General features: G+C 33.3%; 1 protein-coding gene across 3 annotated transcripts; it reads left to right on the top strand.

Annotated features, from left to right (window-relative positions):
• Positions 1-930: 930 nt before the first annotated feature.
• On the top strand, positions 931-10,354 carry Or13g1 (olfactory receptor family 13 subfamily G member 1). 3 transcript variants are annotated; one of them, XM_076937394.1, is made up of 3 exons: positions 931-1,137; positions 3,300-3,440; positions 8,126-10,354. In XM_076937394.1, the coding sequence occupies exon 3, from the start codon at positions 8,339-8,341 to the stop codon at positions 9,260-9,262; it is 924 nt and encodes a 307-aa protein (XP_076793509.1). In that variant the 5' UTR covers positions 931-1,137; positions 3,300-3,440; positions 8,126-8,338; the 3' UTR covers positions 9,263-10,354. The 3 variants fall into 3 exon arrangements, with proteins under 3 accessions (XP_076793509.1, XP_076793513.1, XP_076793518.1); XM_076937398.1 differs by having other exon boundaries at positions 3,300-4,411; XM_076937403.1 differs by lacking the exons at positions 931-1,137; positions 3,300-3,440 and adding an exon at positions 4,418-6,497.
• The last annotated feature ends 8,429 nt before the right edge of the window (positions 10,355-18,783 follow it).

Genomic DNA, 18,783 nt, shown 5'->3' with positions numbered 1-18,783 from the left:
AGAAATCAAAGCAAACATATCAAAGAATTTTCTTCACCGCCATGTAGACTTTAGCATCATTCAAATATATAATGTGTAAGATCAATCAAAGTGCATGATAAATGCATAAAACAAATCTACCAATGATCTATCATCTGTCTATGTACCTATCATCTATTATCTATATTCAGGTATATTTCCTCTGGCATCAAAAATAGTGTAAATCTATATGTTAAACATGAAGATTCATATTCACTTCCATAATGGTTTATAATAATTTAAGTGTCAATAAATGGCCTTGCTGTGAACTTAAAATGAGTCTGTCCCATGAAGTAGTGTGTTTGTGGAGCACAATTATAAAAATTGTTGGAAAGATGAGCAGAAGAGAATTTCAATCAATTCATTTTAGAAAGGCTTTGCAAATAATGTTTTCTCTTATATTCAATTGAAGAACAAATATCACACAATAATTTATAGATCCCTGTTTGACTATATAGAGAGATAAATAGAGAACTATTATATGTTGCCTTAATTTTTCTTTTAGAATTATTTTTTCTATAGATTGTATTTTTACATTTTTTTCTGTGTGGAATTTTTTTCAAGTTCATGGTCTTGCATATGATGGGCAAGATTTCATCCATTGAGTTACTTGCTCATTCTAAGTTCTATTGGTAGAGACAGATACTCCCAGACAATGTCCACCCGTTAACCCCTTGTATCACTGGTAGCTGCAATGTCTCTCATTAGGCCACTACTCTATATTCTTGTGAGATAAAAATCAAAGTCATTCTACTTTGTGATTATTAATATAGTATAGACATCTTTTAATTGTCCCTTTGAGATCCATTTTACTATAGCACTAAGCAAAGTGGCTTAAGGCACTGTCTCTGGGGCAGCCTGAATTCAAATGAGGGCTAGAAGTCTTGATGAACCATAAATATACAAAGTGGCTCAAGGCACTGCACTGTCTCTGGGGCAGCCTGGATTTTAATGAGGACTAGAACACTTGATGAACCTAAATATGCAGGAACTGATATGCAAGAAAGCATAGAAAAGATATAAGATACTTAGATACAGAACTTAGAGTGGTTACTGTTTTTTCTTTTTTCTGTTGATTTAATACAAACCTCTACCTAAACATCGCAGCCAAGCATTAAAGTGAGTATTTGTAAAAGTTCTAACTATGAATCTGTGGCACAAATAGGGAAATTCATGAGCTAAATAATGCATTTACTTATTAATTCAACCATGGCATAAAAGAAAATCATCTGTAGATTGTAATTTAACTCAAAGAAAGATTTTTAAAATAAATCTAGTTTTATTGGCATTATGACTTTTCTCTTTTGATGTAAAATATGCATAAAACAAGCTGGGAATGTTGCTCAAGATACAGGGATACAATCCTCAAAAACAAACAAATAGATAATAGCATGAGACTGGAGTTCAAAAGAATTCCCATTGATGAATTCACTATAGATCATGTGAATGGTTGGAAAACTGCTTTGCAATAACTCATTAAAGTTAGCTAAAATTTTTAATTAGTAAAATACCTTTTAAAAACAGTTTGTGCAAAAATTTCATTCACTTATTTGATGCAAATTCTACTTGCTATAATGAAAAATATAACCAACTCTAGACTAAAACAAGAACAGGTTAATCATAAATTCAAATTCTTTTCTTTTTAAAAATATAGAAGAAAATGTTTTTCAAATGTTGTGTATTGTTGAAATTTACAGACAGGGACAAAAAAACTGGGTCTTCTATGGTGTTCAACTATTTCAAAATTTGAGCCTAAATTGTCTTACATACAGAGGCCCCTTCAGTATCCAAGCTAAGGTAATTTTAGGATGACCTAGGTGGTGAAAATTTATGATAAAGGCAAGACATGTATGTAGGTATTGTCAAATTGAGCCTATTTTATCTTTTTGCTTGGGGGACTATGTGTCAAACTCTGTAGAATAGACAGGTATAAAATATATTATTTTGGCTGGGCTGGCCTCAGATTTGTTACAATCTCCCTGTGAGATTAGATTAGATCTTTCTGAGCTCTGAGATGATAGGTCTTTATCAGTATGTGAAGAATACTACATTTTATTGTTTTGTAACCCACATCTTTCCTGTCTGGTCAAGATCTTTAGTTCTTATTTTACCAGGGTCGCTTTAAAACATATAGCAATGAGTCATCAACACTCTCTGTGTTAGTAACTCAAAACGGCAGAAGCTGAGCTAAAGAAAATGTCATTTTTAAAGCAATGCTTGAGCACTTTTAATTCAACAGTGTTTGCTAGAGAACTGTCTAGAATGAAGGTGTCTGACAGAAATCACTCAGGAATAGGAATATATGGGATAACTTTCTCCATCAGATTCTCACGAAAGCTCAAAGACTGCTGTTTTATGTTTGTAGCATGTTCAGTGGGCAGCGCTCTGTAAATGTGGCTATGTCCATCATAATGGCAGTGATGCAGACAATATCTGAAGAAAGAGATGGCAGAAATTATGCAGGATGATTAAGAGCTAGGAATTGTGAATAACTTAATTTTTTTTGCATAGATCACATTTTATCATTAGATGTCATGGATCCAGATACCCATGTCATTATGGTGACTGCATGATATGAGCATGTTTGTAAATGCTATTAATATCACAAATTCTTAATTATGTAAATCAGGGCAATAATACTGAATCTCACTATTACCCTATAATTACACAGATATCTTGGTGAGATAAACAAAAATGTATCACTATGAAATCAACTGTTGTTTTAATAGTCTGTGTTCTAGTGTGTTAAATAAATGCCCATAGATTTTAAAATCACCCATCTGGGAAGAGCTGGCTGCTATTTCTTTAATCATCATTTTAAAACGAGCCTGTTTTAGTAATCTCTGTGAGTGATTATAGATATTGCATGACTTTATATTTTCTGGTAGATAAATCCTGATATGGTTAGCTAAATTAATATATTTCTAGAACAAAGAATTTGTAAACCTATTATCAAGTCAAGATGGATAACATAAATGTCTCCTCTGAATTAATCCTCTTTGCTAATATTCCAGATCTTTGTCAAGAATAAAGTAATACTACATATCACTTCTTCCCTGAGAAGTGTGATTTGTCCCTCTTGACTATCCACAAGAATAATTCTTGGAATGTTATAGCATCCACACATTCAATCTTCTTATATTTCACAGAAATGTACTTATGTATCTGTAAGCTGTCACTGTCTCTTTAGAAAACCAGTTGCCACATCCTAAACATATTTTATATTCCACCATTCTTACCTATTAGTTTTAATGTCTTTTTTTACCATTTAACTTTTCTAGTCTCTTCGTTTCATGATCTTCAAAACATGCTTATTTGTGAAGAGAATATTACATTTATGTGGCCTCAGAGTAGAAAAAGCCAGAAGAAAAAGGAGTCTGTATGAAGAAGACATGAAGAAAATATGAAGAGCAGTGTCATTGGTAAACATAAAGACACATTTCAGGAAAGATTGATCTAGAACAAAGTCATGACTAAAGGGTTAGAGATCCTAAAATCAAATTAAATGTGCTATTACTATGCACAATTATTTTTATAACAATATATCTTTCATTTATAAAATTATTTGATTGATGTTTTATAATTCAATTAACTCTAAACTATCTATTCTACAAACTGCACTATAACTTAATACAAAAGTATGGTAATTACTACAAAATGTTACATTAAAATTTTGTTCAAAACTTCTTGTAAGTTGAATTGATTGAATTATAAGTTATTGCACAAAAACCTGCTTACATTTTATATGATAATACCTATTCACCATTTTTAAAGATATTGTGAGAAAAATATCTGCTGAATGTACAAACCAAAATTATTATTTGTCACTAATTATTATCATTTGTTATTAATATTTACAAAGTCCATTTATTAGACTATGGATTTTAAAAATGACATGCATTGGGATTCTGAATAAAAACAATCTTAATTGTATTTCTATGTGTTCCCAGAATTTCACAGTCAGTATTTAATAATCAAAGAAATGTGATGTCTGACATCTCTATTTAATCAGTGAATACATACTGAGAATTGAAGACAATATTTATGATTGCTCAACACTTTTTTCTCTATATTTCTACGAGATACATATTTTTAAAAAATAAGAATGGAACTTAATCTTTATTTACAGGACATGGCAGGGTACTAAATTCCACATAGAAATAAACTCAGAGGGCAGCTTCATAGAGTATGTACAATTTATAACTGTTGAAGTGTAGTTTCTTTTGTAAAACATGCTACAACAACAAACCACGTTTTAAAAGAGTTCTTAGTAGAGAAACAGTAAGACAAATTTATGAGAACACAGAATAGCACAGCACATAGCTAACAATTTTGTGCCTTGGCTGGACATTAGAAGTTAAAGGTCCTGGGAGCTCCATCCTGAACTTGGAAGGTGAAGCCTAAATACATATTTTTAAGCTCATAATATTTTCTTTCTGGGTTACAAAGTCTTTCAGGTTAGCTTAAAATTTTATAATCAATATTTATTTGTTTTCAGGCTGCACAGTATTTCATTGTGTAACATACTATATTGCATTTATTCATTAATTCATTAATGGGCATTTGATTGATTCCATGGAGTTTCTACTGTTGATATTGTTAAAATGACATAAAAGTAAAAAGTATATTTTTGACATTCTGATTCAATATCAGTGAATGTATCCCCAGAAGAAGAAATTTCAGGAGAATAAAATGTCAGTAATTTTATTTTTACTATATCTTGGAGATTCTCAGGTTATTCTTGAAACTTGATCAGTAATTTATATTTTAATAAAAGGTGCATGAACATTCACTTTTTCCTCATGGTTACTAAACCTAGTTATCACTCTATTTAGTCATAGCTTTATAATACACTATAATACATTTATTTGTATCACTGCAGCTTTAATTTCTATTTATTTGATGATCAGAAATGTAAAGCACTTTTTTACATATGCGCTTGACATTCATATTTCTTTTTTGTGAAGTTTTTGTTCATTACATATGTCATTTTATAAAAAAAAATATTTTCTTTCTTTGAGTTGTTTTGCTTCCTTATGTGTTTTGAATATGAGCTCCCTTTCACAAGGTTATGGCTTAAATTTATTTTTCTATAAAGTAAGATCTCTGTCCATTTTATTAATTACTTCCTATGCTATGAGTAAGAATTTTAGTTTGGCAGGCTTCCGTATGCTTCATTTGCCTGTATTATTGGATCCCTATTCAAGAAATCCTTGCTTAGCCTATGTTCATAAAACAGTTATCTGCTTTTATGCTGTGTGATAAGAATTAAAGTCATTGTTTATGTGACTGACAGCTTTTTCAGTGCCACTTATTGAACAGACCCTTCAATGCTGTGTTCTTGACACATCATAGAAAAGTAATTGGTTCAATATTTGGATTTATTTTGGGATTTGTAAGTCTGTTCAATTAGCAGATATTGTTTGGTGTTAGAAAAATCAGTCTCACCTAACACAAAAGGCAAATTTTACAAACTTCTAAAAAAAAGTGGGAAAAAAAGAGAAATAGTGATAAGGAATGTAAAGATTTATATAGAGAAATCATTTTTAACTTATCTAATAAATTTTCAAGAGGCTACTGTTAATAATAGTGGACCAAAATTGATTTTTAATATTTACACAACAAAAACAGTAACATGGTCAGGAGTAATGTTAATTCAGTTGAATTTTCCCAAAATAGGTTATTGTCACATAGTATGTAAAAATTCATATGATTATTATTTGTTCTTTAAAACATTAATTTAAAAAATCAAATTCCTAGAATATTTAAAGTTTAACAAACACATTTCTATGTATAAATGCATATTTTTAAAAGAATTTTATTAATTTTTTTTGGCTCCAAATTTTTGTCAGTAGAAAATTCATTAATGCAGCATTGATAACTCCAGAAAATAAGTAAAAAACAAATGCTTTGACTCTTATGTTCTACAAAGTGTATTATTCCAGGTGACAGAGGCAGCTCCCTTTTCTCTAGATATAGTTGCTTAAGGGACTCATGATTGAGTGAAAGCATAAAGTAAAATCCAAACGAGACAAATGTTCCTTACAGAATTATAAAGAAACTATTGATAGCTGTTTGACTATTTATAGGTAGGAAACTATATCATCACTTTAAAATAATAATGACACTCTAACAATAATTAAAATATAAACAATATTTTTGTATTGAGAGGTAGCCTTTAACTTTACTCAAATCCATGGGGTGATACCTAGTTGAGCCCTTTGGGATGTCTTTTGCATGGCAATAGGACATAACCAAAGAAAACCAGGGCTCCTGTAGAGTAAATGAAGTGTTACTGGGGAAGCAAGAACCATAAATATCCTGGTGCTTCAGCCTTAGTTTAACTTGAATGTGGTAAAAAGGGGCACAATTGCTCATTTCCTTATGAATTTGCAGATTCTATAAAATTTTATATCTTATTTTGTTACTAAAATTTTCATTTCTTTCCATATGACCAACACATGGTTAGTGAAAAACTAGTAAGTAATAATTTTATGGATTAGTAATATTGATAAATAATTGCATTTATGCTAATTATAATTTTACAAGAAAATTTGAAGCAATCATTTTTTATTATAAGAAACATATTTCTTTGAGCATCTGCTTGACTAGGCCAGGACTACTCTTTTTGTTTCTTTAATTTTTAATACATTTTCAATTATATACTTTATACTTTATATAAAATAAAGCATTTGAAAATATATGAATCATTGATAAAATTTTATTAACAAACTTTCAATTCCTGCAACACTTAATATTACTTTGTCAGAATGGTCTTGAAAGCCTTGAATTGACATTCCTTATTGGCAGTGCACAAAAAGCAAGTCTATCAAAGTAAATGTAGAAAGATATAATACATATATATTATATATATAAACTATATATCTATATTATTTTTATATTATTATAATTATAATATAATATATTTATAATTATAATATAATATATTATAAATATATTATATAAATTATAATTTATAATATATAATATATAAAATATAATATATAATAAAATAAAATATTAAAAATATTTTCATAATAAATATTTTTATTTATTATAAATAATAAATAAAATATATGAATATATTATATATAAAATATAATATTTTATATATAAAATATTTAATATAAAATATTTTATATTAATTAATTAAATATATAATATTCATATATTTAGTATAAATATTATATATTTATATAATATTTAATATATATTATATATATAAATATATAATATTTATATACTTAATATAAATATTATATATTTATATAATATTTAATATAATATATTAAATAATATATAATTAATATAATAATATTAATTAAATATATAAAATATTTATATAAAAATATTTAATATAAAATATATAAATAAAATATAAATATAAATAAATAATAAATAATAAATAATAAATAAAATAAAATATAAAAAAATAAAAATATATAATATAATTAATTAATATAATATATTAATAAATATATTATAAATAATTAATAAATATATAATTTATATAATGTATTTATAATATAGTATATTATAATATGATATATTTATAATTATAATATAATTATAATATAATATAATATATTTATAATTATAATAATATAATTTTAACAATTATATTGTTATTTTAAATTATATATAGTAGCTTATTTAACAATGTGATTATCTTGAATTTAATGGCAACAATTATTTTACACATTTTATTTAATTTACTAACAACCTATACCAAAACAGACATTCTAATAGGCTTTTGAGTGTTTAGAGTGCAATAACTCTATCTTTCAGGGATTTCAAGAATATACAAATCAAGATAATGTGCTGATTGTATTCCTCTAAGTCATCCTCATTAAAGTTAGTTTCATTGGCTTTTATGGTTCCAAATATTTTGCTTATATATTTGTCAAAAGAAAGACACCTAAACAACATTATTCATTCAACCAAATTATTAGAATATGTGTTTTTGCATCACATTTCTATATTGGTAAACTGTGTGAATGTAAATTATATTCAGACTAGTTGCAAATAAAATGGTAATGTTAGAATATTTGATAATATGTATCTTTCTCCTATTTTTGTGCCTGCTCCTGCCTTCGGTTTATTTAAGTTACCCATGGAAGAAAAGAAATCAGAAAATGGAATCTGGAGACTAGAGGATATTGCCTGGAAATCAGTATCCCATCATAAAGAAACTTATGCTACAAAATTGCACCTCATCAATAGTGAAACATCATAAACCCCAAATTATCACTTGCAACAGTGTCTTTAATTCTCTATTTTTCACACTGAGAGAAATTTTCCGTCTAACCACTCATGCATAATGAATTTCAGCATTGTTAGTGAGTTTATAATTCTGGGACTTACTGAAAAGTCTGAACTTCAGGGAATAGTTTTCATTGTTTTCCTTTTGATCTACCTTGTGGCTCTTCTTGGTAATATGCTAATTGTTGTTGCCATAATCTATAACACGACCTTGCACACGCCCATGTATATTCTTCTTCTGGCCCTGGCTGTGGTGGACATAATCTGCACTACAAGCATCATCCCAAAAATGTTGGGAACAATGTTAACATCACAAAATTCAATTTCATATGGGGGCTGCATGTCCCAACTCTTCTTTTTCACATGGTCTTTGGGGGCTGAGATGGTGCTCTTCACTACCATGGCCTATGACCGCTATGTGGCCATTTGCTTCCCACTTCGGTATAGTACTATTATGAACCACTATACATGTGCAGCCTTGCTCAGCATTGTCATGGCTATTGCAGTAACGAATTCCTGGGTACACACTGGTCTCATTCTGAGGCTGACTTTCTGTGGGCCAAATATCATTGATCACTTCTTCTGTGAAATACCCCCACTGCTTGCTTTGTCCTGTAGTCCCGTAAGAGTCAATGAGGTGATGGTGTATGTTGCTGATATCACCCTGGCTGTGGGAGACTTCACACTGACGTGCATTTCCTATGGATTTATTATTGCAGCTATTCTCCGCATCCGCACAACAGAAGGCAAGAAGAAGGCCTTCTCTACATGCTCATCCCACCTTATGGTGGTTTCCCTTTACTATTCTCCTGTAATCTACACCTATATCCGACCTTCATCTAGCTATACTTTTGAGAAAGACAAGATCGTAGCTGCACTGTATACTCTAGTAACTCCTACATTGAACCCAATAGTATACAGCTTCAGAAACAAGGAAATGCAGTCAGGAATTAGGAAAGTATTTGCATTTTTAAAAGGTTAATTGTTGTGGATAGCCCTGGTCTTGTGTTTTGATGCTAATTATGCTTTCTCATGAGGGGTTGCAGAGGAGGAGTGAATCAGTATACAGGTGACTTCCTGTGAACCTTCTGCACACCTCAATTTGTAAAATAAAGGCTAGAGCCAGTGATTGGGCAGTAGAAAGGGAGGTGGACCAGAAAAGTTTGAGGGAGAGGGAGAGAGAGAAGGACAAGAGGGGAGGCAAGATGACTGTGGTTGTCACCTTTGTGTCTCTAGCAGTCTCAGGTAGTTAATCATATCAAGGTTAGGTAATTGCGATAATAATTCTAATTATGTGGGCATCTTGTGTTTTGAGTATTTGCTAATACATAAATTCATTGGTTAATATTTAAGCTTTAGAGTTTTACTTTATTGGGGTACTGGTAAGTGGGTCCTCCAACAACCAGGTGGTTATGGCTGTGAAGGAACTAGTGGCTCCAGGGATGAGCGAACTGGAGCTGAAAACAGCCACATGTTGCTACAGGAACAAGCTAGAGACAGTAACCCTGTGAAACCAGCTTGGGAGCTCCAATCCTGCTGGAGAGCTTGCCAAGACAAATGGGCTTAGAGCAGGAACTTACCGGCAAGGCCAAGAGCTAGCTGGATGTCCCTTTTTTTTCTCTAATATTTCCCACAACAATTAATGGTTTCAGAATGGAATACAGCCTTAGTCCAGTAAAATCATCTCCTATACAATCTCACATTTATGTCTTTTATTTTATAAGTATCCCCTTCACATATAAGTGTGGTATCTAAAATCCACTTTCTGTTTTAAAAAGTCACAGATTTTTGGGAAATGATCTAGAGTAGAATTCATATATAGCAATGTTAATCACATTAAAATATATAAGCAATATCAAAAAAGCCATTTCAAATACTTCAAGGCATCTACTCTTATGTTTTCTTTAGTTAACACCAGACACCTTTTCACCAATATAGGCAGGTATATTATTGAACTTTCCATATAAGATATATTCAGATTTTGGATCTACAGATGATCTATGAGTATTTGGAAAATTTTGAAAGCTATTAAACAATTCATTAAACTATTATAATAAATTTTATAAAATAATAAGTGTTTTATTTTTTTATTTCAAGATTGAAAACAAAACCACATATGTGATATATAAGTAAAGACTGAAATATAAAAATGTAATGGTGACCCCATCCCTCACCTCAAAAATGTTAATCCAAAATTCTTCCTGTCAAAAGGAAATACAGGAACAAAGAGTGGAACAGAAACTAAAGGAAAGGCCATCCAGAGACTGTCCAACTTAGGGTTCCATTCTATCAAACCCAGACACTATTGCTGATGCCAAGAAGTGCTTACTGACAGGAACATAGTATAGCTGTCCTCTGAGAGGCTATGCCAGACCCAGACCAATACATATGTGGATGTACACAGCCAATCATTGGAATGAGCATGGGGACCCCAATGGAAAAGTTAGGGCAAGGATTGTAAGAGCTGAAGGAATCTGCAACCTCATAGGAAGAACAACAAAGCTCTCAGGGACTAAACTACCAAATAGTACACAGGGAATACCCAAGGCTCCAGATGGATATGTAGCAGAGGATTACCTTACCTGGCATCACTGGGAAGGGAGCCCCTTAGTCCTGTGGAGGCTTGATTACCCAGAACAGGGGAATGCTAGGCTACTGAGACAGGAGTGGGTAGGCAGGTTGGGGAGCAACCTCATAGAGGCAGGGAGAAGGGAGGAGGGTAAAGGAGGTTTGTGGAGGGGAAACTGGAAAGGGGGATAACATTTGAAATGTATATAAATAAAATAACCAATAAAAAAAAGAATGTCATGCTGAAAGGCTGGGGATATGGATCAGTAGTCAAGAATGCTTCAGGTGGAAAGATTAGTACTTGTGTTCAAATCCCCATCACAGATATATAATACAGGCATGGCCACATCTGCATATCACTCCAATATTAGTACCCAAGGGCAGGCAGATCCAATCAGATTAGCCAAAACATTCAGTTTCAGTTTCAGTGAGAGGTTCTAACTCTATGAATACATGTGCACAAACACAATACTTCTGTTATACAGTGTAATGATGCAATAACACTGAGAAATGATCATTGGTAGCTTCTGAAATTAACTGAAGACAGATGATAAGAACAAAATAATAAAACCTTCATAACAGATTTCATTTAAATTGTACTTTTGATATAACATGACACTTCTGAAATTCATCAACACCCAGGTGATGCAAAGCATAATCAATCCATTTCCTTTAAAATATAAGCATAAAATAAAACTAAAAAACAATAAATTCTAGGCAGTTTACTAATTAACAACAAAATAATGGTCTCTTATGTAACACCATACTATGAAACAATTGTAAATTACTGCAAGTCAATCTTTTTGTAATGATATTGAAGAAGTATTAACTGATTGAGGTAACTCAGACCCAAAAGGCCATGCATGGTATGTACTCATTAATTAGTAGATATTAGCCCCCAAAAGAACAGAATACCCAAGTACCAGTACTCAAAAAGGTTAACAAGCCAAAGGGCACAAATGAGGACCCCTCAATCCCACATGGGAGGGAGAAGAAAGCAATCACAGGACAGGAGAGGGAAAGAGGGAGAGTCCTGGCTGGGAAAGAAAACAGGGAGGGAAAGAAGGTAATGTGATCAGGTATTGGATGGAGAGGAGAAAAGAAGGACTGAAGCCCCGAAAGCCAACAAAAAGAATGGAAACAGGCAACCTTGGAAGGTTGGAGGTAGGGGAACCCTCCAGAGTGTACCAGAGACCTGGGAGGTGAGAGACTTTCAGGACTCAAAAGGAGGGACCTTAGATGAAATGTTCTACAGTGGAGAGAGAGAAATTGTAGAGCCCACCTAAAGCAGGAAGACAGAGCATCAAGTGATTGATGGGATTTCCATCCCACAGTCAAAACTCTGACCCATAATTCTTTCTGTCTGAAAGAATTGCAGGGACAAAAATGGAGAGGGGCCTGAGGAAAAGGAGGTCCAGTGACAGGCCCAAAGTGGGATCCAACTCAAGGGTAGGCCCCAAGGCCTGACACTATTACTGATGCTATTGGAGTACTCACAAAAAGGGGTCTATCATGACTTTTTTTCTGAAAGACCCAACAAGAAGCTGAAAGAGTCAGATGCAGATATTCGCACCCAACCAATGGACAGAAGTTGATGTCCCCTGTGGTTGAATAAGGGAAAAGTTTGAAGAAGCTGAGGAAGAGAGTGACTGTTAGAAAGACTAGTGGTCTCAATTAACCTGGACCCCTGAGATCTCTCAGACACTGGACCATCATCCAGGCAGCATATACTAGCTGATATGAGGCCCCCAACACATATACAGCAGAATACTGATGGGTCTGGGCTCAGGCAGAGAAGATACACCTAACCATTAAAAGACTGGAGACTCCAGGAAGTGGGGAAGTCTGATGAGATGGAGGATGGAAGAATTAGGGACATCCTCATTGAGGGTGGAAGAATTAGGAACATCCTCATGGAGACTGGGATGGGGAGAGGAGATATGGGATGTGGAACAATCAGAGGGTGGACCAGGAGGGGGATAAAATTTGGAGTATATAAAAGGTTAAATAAAATTAAAAAATAAAATGAAATCAACATGTCTAAAAGCTATCTGCGTACATTTATTAAAGTGTGTTCATAGCAGTTGACAAATGGCTTATGCCTGAATGTTCATCCTAGTATGAATAAATAAATATGGACTGTGATGGTATACTATTTCCCCATAATAATAATCAGCTATTCATAGTAAAGCATATTTGTAAACTTAGCACTTGGGAGACAGAGGCAGAAGGCAAGATTTCAAGGTCAACTTTGGGTAGATGGTAACTCTGAAGTTACTGTAGGCTACATAAGATCATGTTGTGCCCTACCCCCAGCCTTGAACAGGCCTGAAAGACCTTGTTTACCACATTAGACCAAATAATAGGACCTAGGTGGAGTTGCTCACCTTGGTTGCACTACAACCTGCTACAGAAACTTAGAAAAATAGACTGCCCACTGAGGTTGCCTTAAGACATATCCAGCTGTGACAAAGGATGGGTTCCTCCACCCATCTCCAGCTGAAACAAGAATGTGTTCTGTGGGGCTTTCTCTTTAAATTAGAAGAGCTGAATATTAAACTTTGAGCCTTGATCAGAAAAGTTTGTCTTGGCTTCATGCTTTTCTCGTCTCTCCATCCCCCTTTTTTCACTTCCAGCCCCCCTTACAGGCCAGTTCATCCATGGCCACAGGTAGCTACAGGTGGTGCTCAGTGTGGGGCCTGAAAACAGGGGACTTGCTGAAAAAAAAAAAAAAAAACGAAAAGAAAACGAAAGAAGAAGAGTATCCCACACTTGGTAAGCAATGAAAAGCATTGATGCTAGTGCTAGTTATTTTCCGGAGGCTGTGTTTGCAGGAAGTGTGTTTAAAGGGATGTGGTCTAGGCTGAATAGGTGTTGACCTGACACCGACTTCACCTAAGGGGTGACAGCAAAACATGGGATAGGAGAATTCTAAACAGGCATTCATCCACAGAGCTGACACAGACAAGGGGGGCAGGGCTAGAAAGAATTGGGAAATTAAGAAAGCAGGACACTGAGAAGTAACTACCAATAGCCACCACTACATCTTCTAAAGAAAGAGATGAAGAATTAGACATTGAATATGAGAGAAAAAAAGGAAAGAAAAGCAGTTGTCCTCTCTCTGGGATGTGTCAGCAATAAATAAATAAATAAATAAATAAATAAATAAATAAATAGAAAAGGGCTATTTCAGAGCTCTCCTAGGAACAGAAGAAACTCAGGAGACACACTGCTTTCTCTCTGGCTCCTACTAGAGAAAGTAGTTCTGCTTTCTTTGTCTATTGTCTGTCCTTGGCATGCCAATCTGTCCACGTGTATCAATTGTATGTTTTTGTTTCATTGTTTGAATGACTGTTGTTCTGTTTCCTGTTTAAAAGAAAAAAATAGTTAAAATTGCTATGTATCCACCCCTTGATCTAGTTTAGCTTTGTTTTAAAGGCAGTCTTAATGTGCACAGAAGAAGCTGATAAGTTACTCTACACCTGTAGCTAGGAGTCAAGCTGAGCTGGAGAAGCCTTTCCAGTAATTGATTATTGTCTGCATAAGCTGCTCTTATATAAGGCCCAGCACCTTTTTGGCTTCTATGATAAAGAAGCTGAGAATTGTTTTTCCTAGAAAAATCTCTGTGACAAAGTGCTTTTCTCTTGAAATTACACCTAGAAAAGGCAAGAAAATTTTGTTCAGTCTAAATATGTAGGATGTGTAGCCACTTCATTTTTGTTTCTGACTGGTTTTAAAAGTATAAATATGTTCTGCATGTCTTGGTTATAGATTATTGGCCATACGTTATTAGGTATGATTAAAAATTTGCAACATTGGTAAAAGAAATTTGGCTTAAAACTGGTAACTCGGGGTTGAAGTTATTCAGAAACCAGATGTATAAAAGATTTAAAACAATGTCTCTTTAATGATATATTAAAACCTGCACTATTATGCATTCATATATAAGAACTGGCAGTCAAATTTGGTAAGATGAAAAGTAATGCACTTGGTGTTGATTTTAGAGAAAATGGACTGTTTGCATTGTTAAAAATTGGTTTTGTTTTCCAAAATTATGGTTATACTCTAAAATTGCAAAAGAAACTTTAAAATATAGTTTAACTACCAGTATTCCATGGGCTGCAGTTGGGAGTTCAATCATGAGTTTAGGATTTTTTGACTCACCCATGTTTATCAAGAAGAGGATAGATCAGGTAGAGTTGCATACAAGTGTTAAAAACAGCTGTGGCACAGTACAGGCCTGCAGGAAGGATAATCTTTGGGCTTGGCTTCAGGAAATAGGTCCAGATTAAGAACATTTACATTTGAGTTAAGACAATGCTCCAAGTGGTCTCAACAGAAACCTGTGTGTGTGTGTGTGTGTGTGTGTGTGTGTGTGTGTGTGTGACAGTCCTTTTGTTTTGATCATTCTGACCAGCCCCTAAAAAGGTGTTTTCCAGAATTTGTTTATTGCCTTGCTTGTTCTTTGGTGGGGAGGGGTCAGCCTCAGACCCAAAGACATTCACAAAAGACAGCTTATGGGTCAGGAGTTATAGATAATGATTATGCTGAAGAAATTAAAATTATGTCTGCTTCTCTTCATGGCATTATAGCTGTGCCTACTAACAAAATAATTGCTCAGAGTAAGAGAGGACAAGATTGGCCTTCAACTTGGTCTTTATCTGATACTCTCACTCAACCACAAGGGATTGGTTATTCAATTAATCCAAAACAAAGTTCAAATTTAAGATTGATGAAACTTGTGGGGCATTACAGCCTGACTTGCCTACACAAGCTTCCATTGCAGGAAATGCATAAGATTGTTTTTATGCTGTTTCTTCACATCCTGGTGAAGGTGGGAAGTTCACATTCAATGACTTTGCTTATAATATTTGCAAGACCATGAAATGATATCATTAGAAAGGTTTGCCTCAAGGAATGGTTAATAGCCTAATATATATATATATATATATATATATATATATATATATATATATATATATATATATATATTTGTTGCTTTAATACAAGAAGAGTTTGAATCTTTCAGTGTATATTATTCATTATATGATATTTTATTAGCTGATCTCTGCAAGCCTTTGCTCTCATACAATGAGCTTTAAAATTTTGGGGAGTGCTTCTTGCTCCAGAAAAGGTTCAAAGGCAATATTTTTTTTAATATTTGGGACCTCAATTATCCTAAACAGATTGTGGCAAAGAAAACTCCAATGAGAAAAGATAGTTAGAGCTAGAGAGATGGCTCAGCTGTTAAAGGCTAGGCTCACAACCAAAAATATTAGATTTCAATTCCCAGCAACCACATGGTGGCTCACAACCATCTGTTATGGAATCTGATGCCCTCTTCTGGCTTGCAGGTGTACATGCAAAAAAAAAAAAAAAAAAAGGTTTAGTTTTAATGATTTTCAAAAGTTGTTAGGAGATGTTAATTAGTTAAGTCCTCACCTTATGCTCACCACAAGAGGACTTAAGCCTTTGTGACAATTAACTGATGAAGGAGAAAGTAGAATAAGCTGTTAATTATCAACAGATACATTATATAGACTATAACCAATTGTCGGCTGTTTGCATTATTGCTACTCATGTGCTCACAGCAGTCCAATTAATAAACTATAAATGTGGATTTATCCTTCTTCATCTGCAAGAAAAGTTCGAACATCCTATTATGAAACTGTTACTATGTTAATACAAAATTCTAAGATAGAATCCTGAAAGTATTTTGGATGAAATGTTTATTCCTTATTCCAAACAGCAATTAAATTGGTTATTGAAGAATAATAATATTTGGCCTATTGCATGGCAAACATTTTAGGCAAATTTGATAATCATTATCCAAAAGACAAGTTGTCAGTTTTCCTCTATGCATGCTTTTGTATTTACTGTAAATTTACACATGCATCCCATAGAAAATGTGTTTACTGTATTTACAGACAACTCATCTAATGGGAAGGCAATATATGCAATTAGATCACATGTTTATTTTCTTGAGTTTCACCTTGCTTCAGCACAAAAAACTGAATTATGTGTTATAGCTACTGTTTGAAATGCTAAAAAATCAATGCTTTAATTTGTACATTCATAGCCAGTATATAGCTCATGGTTTATAATTGCTTGAAATTGTTCTGTAGAGTGAAAAATTATGAAGATCATTTTATAAAATATATACAGGCTTTTTCTTTACCCCTAGACCTGAGCAAAAGAATGCAGGTTCACTAGTTCCAGAAAGCGGAACTGAATGTAAGATTTCAGGCCTTCACTGCCCCGGGATACATTCCGGGAGGAGTACATTATCCCTAAGTCAGAGGACACTTGCTGGATTAACATTCCTCAAGCCTCAGGGAAGAGAACCCACCTGTGGGTGGGGAAGGTCCAAAGCAGGAAGACACATTTCTGACCACAAAGAAAAATGCAAGTCATCTAGATGAGACTGAGAAATAGTTGAGCAAGTGACATGACAAGACCACATTTTTTAGAGGAATGGGTATACAGAGTGTTTTCCACATGACCCTGATTCACTTAGGTTACATTACTCTGGAATTCTCCACTATTTTTATGTTATATTTCCTTAGCAACCTTTCACCCCCTCCTCACTCTCCAGGTTTGTGGTTTCCCCCTTTAAAAACCCTTCTCAGATTGACTGGCTTTGTCGATTCAGCTCCTGAGTGAGCAAATGAATTGACCTTGGCCTGTCAACTCTCCCGAATAAACCTCTGCTGATTGCATCCAGGTATGGTGTCTTGCAATTTTTGGGTGGCCGTGACTTCCTGAGATTTGAGTAAGGGTCTGCCGAGTTTGGAAGTCTTCAGTTCCTTTTTAAGATATTGCTAATTCTCAAATTTTACAGTTATTTATTCAAATACAGTTTAATTTTTAAAACATTAACTTTATAAGACATTTAAGAGCTCATACTGGATTGCCTGGACCCCAGGTCAATGCCACAGCAGATTTGTGTACCAGACAGATTATAGGCCTTATATTGTAGTGTATTATATTATATTATATTATTATATTATATTATTATATTATATTACATTGTATTATAGGCCTTATAGGCCACAAATCTTATTCTTTACATCATCAAAATAACAATAGCTTGGGACAATAATTTGGTATTTCTAGAGCGTGTGCAAGTTAAATTGTAAAACTTGATCTCAGTATCCTCAATTTTTTCACAATGTTGTTAAGCCTTGAGGACTTATTCATAATCAGTTTTGGCAAATGGATGTTACTCATTTTTTATTTTGGAAAATAAAATATGTACATGTGACTTGACACATTATTTTTCTATGCTTGGTGTTCCATATCAGATTACAAATAACGGAACTGGCTATTGCACTCAGACATTTGAGATGTTTTGTTGACAATTTAATTTTTCTCATATTACTGAGATTCCTTATTGTCCTCAAGGACAAGAAATTGTGAAATGGATATTATGGAACTTTAAAATAATATCTTTATAACTCTCTGAGTGTGGGAGGAGCAGCTACTGGCGCTTCTGCCGGGTTTTGCAAGAAATTCTGAAAAATGATACCACTGAGTGCAGAGTCTAAAACCTTTTATCTTTAAAACAGTAGAATGATGAATATCCTTGGGATAAAGTAGTTGTTGTGGGTTGAAGAAGTTAAAGAGACTTTGGTACAAAGATTCATTCTTATAGGCAAAGAATTAGAAAATTCATGAGATATATCATAAAATAAAATGAGTAGCTACTTGTGCTTTAGTCTTTCTTTTTTTAAACTCTCAGAAGAGAAATTGTGTTTTCTTTTTCTTTTTATTTATTTCCAGTGCTTAATTGGGTATGCACACAGGCATGACACAGGTTTGGATATAGTCCTCATGCAGAATTATATTCTTCTCAGTAAGAAACCAGTTCCATCCAGGATCCATTATTTACACACCTATGTTACAACATTTATATCAAATCTGGTATATGAAAAA

This window comes from Arvicanthis niloticus, chromosome 1, assembly GCF_011762505.2.
Source record: "Arvicanthis niloticus isolate mArvNil1 chromosome 1, mArvNil1.pat.X, whole genome shotgun sequence".
Taxonomy (NCBI): Eukaryota; Metazoa; Chordata; class Mammalia; order Rodentia; family Muridae; genus Arvicanthis; species Arvicanthis niloticus.
Note: the sequence above shows the minus strand (reverse complement) of the source record. Positions and strands in the feature narration are given on the sequence as shown.

Bases quoted from the DNA above. Each gene is read 5' to 3' on its own strand.
- Or13g1 (XM_076937394.1), top strand. From the start codon at position 8,339: ATGAATTTCAGCATTGTTAGTGAGTTTATAATTCTGGGACTTACTGAA.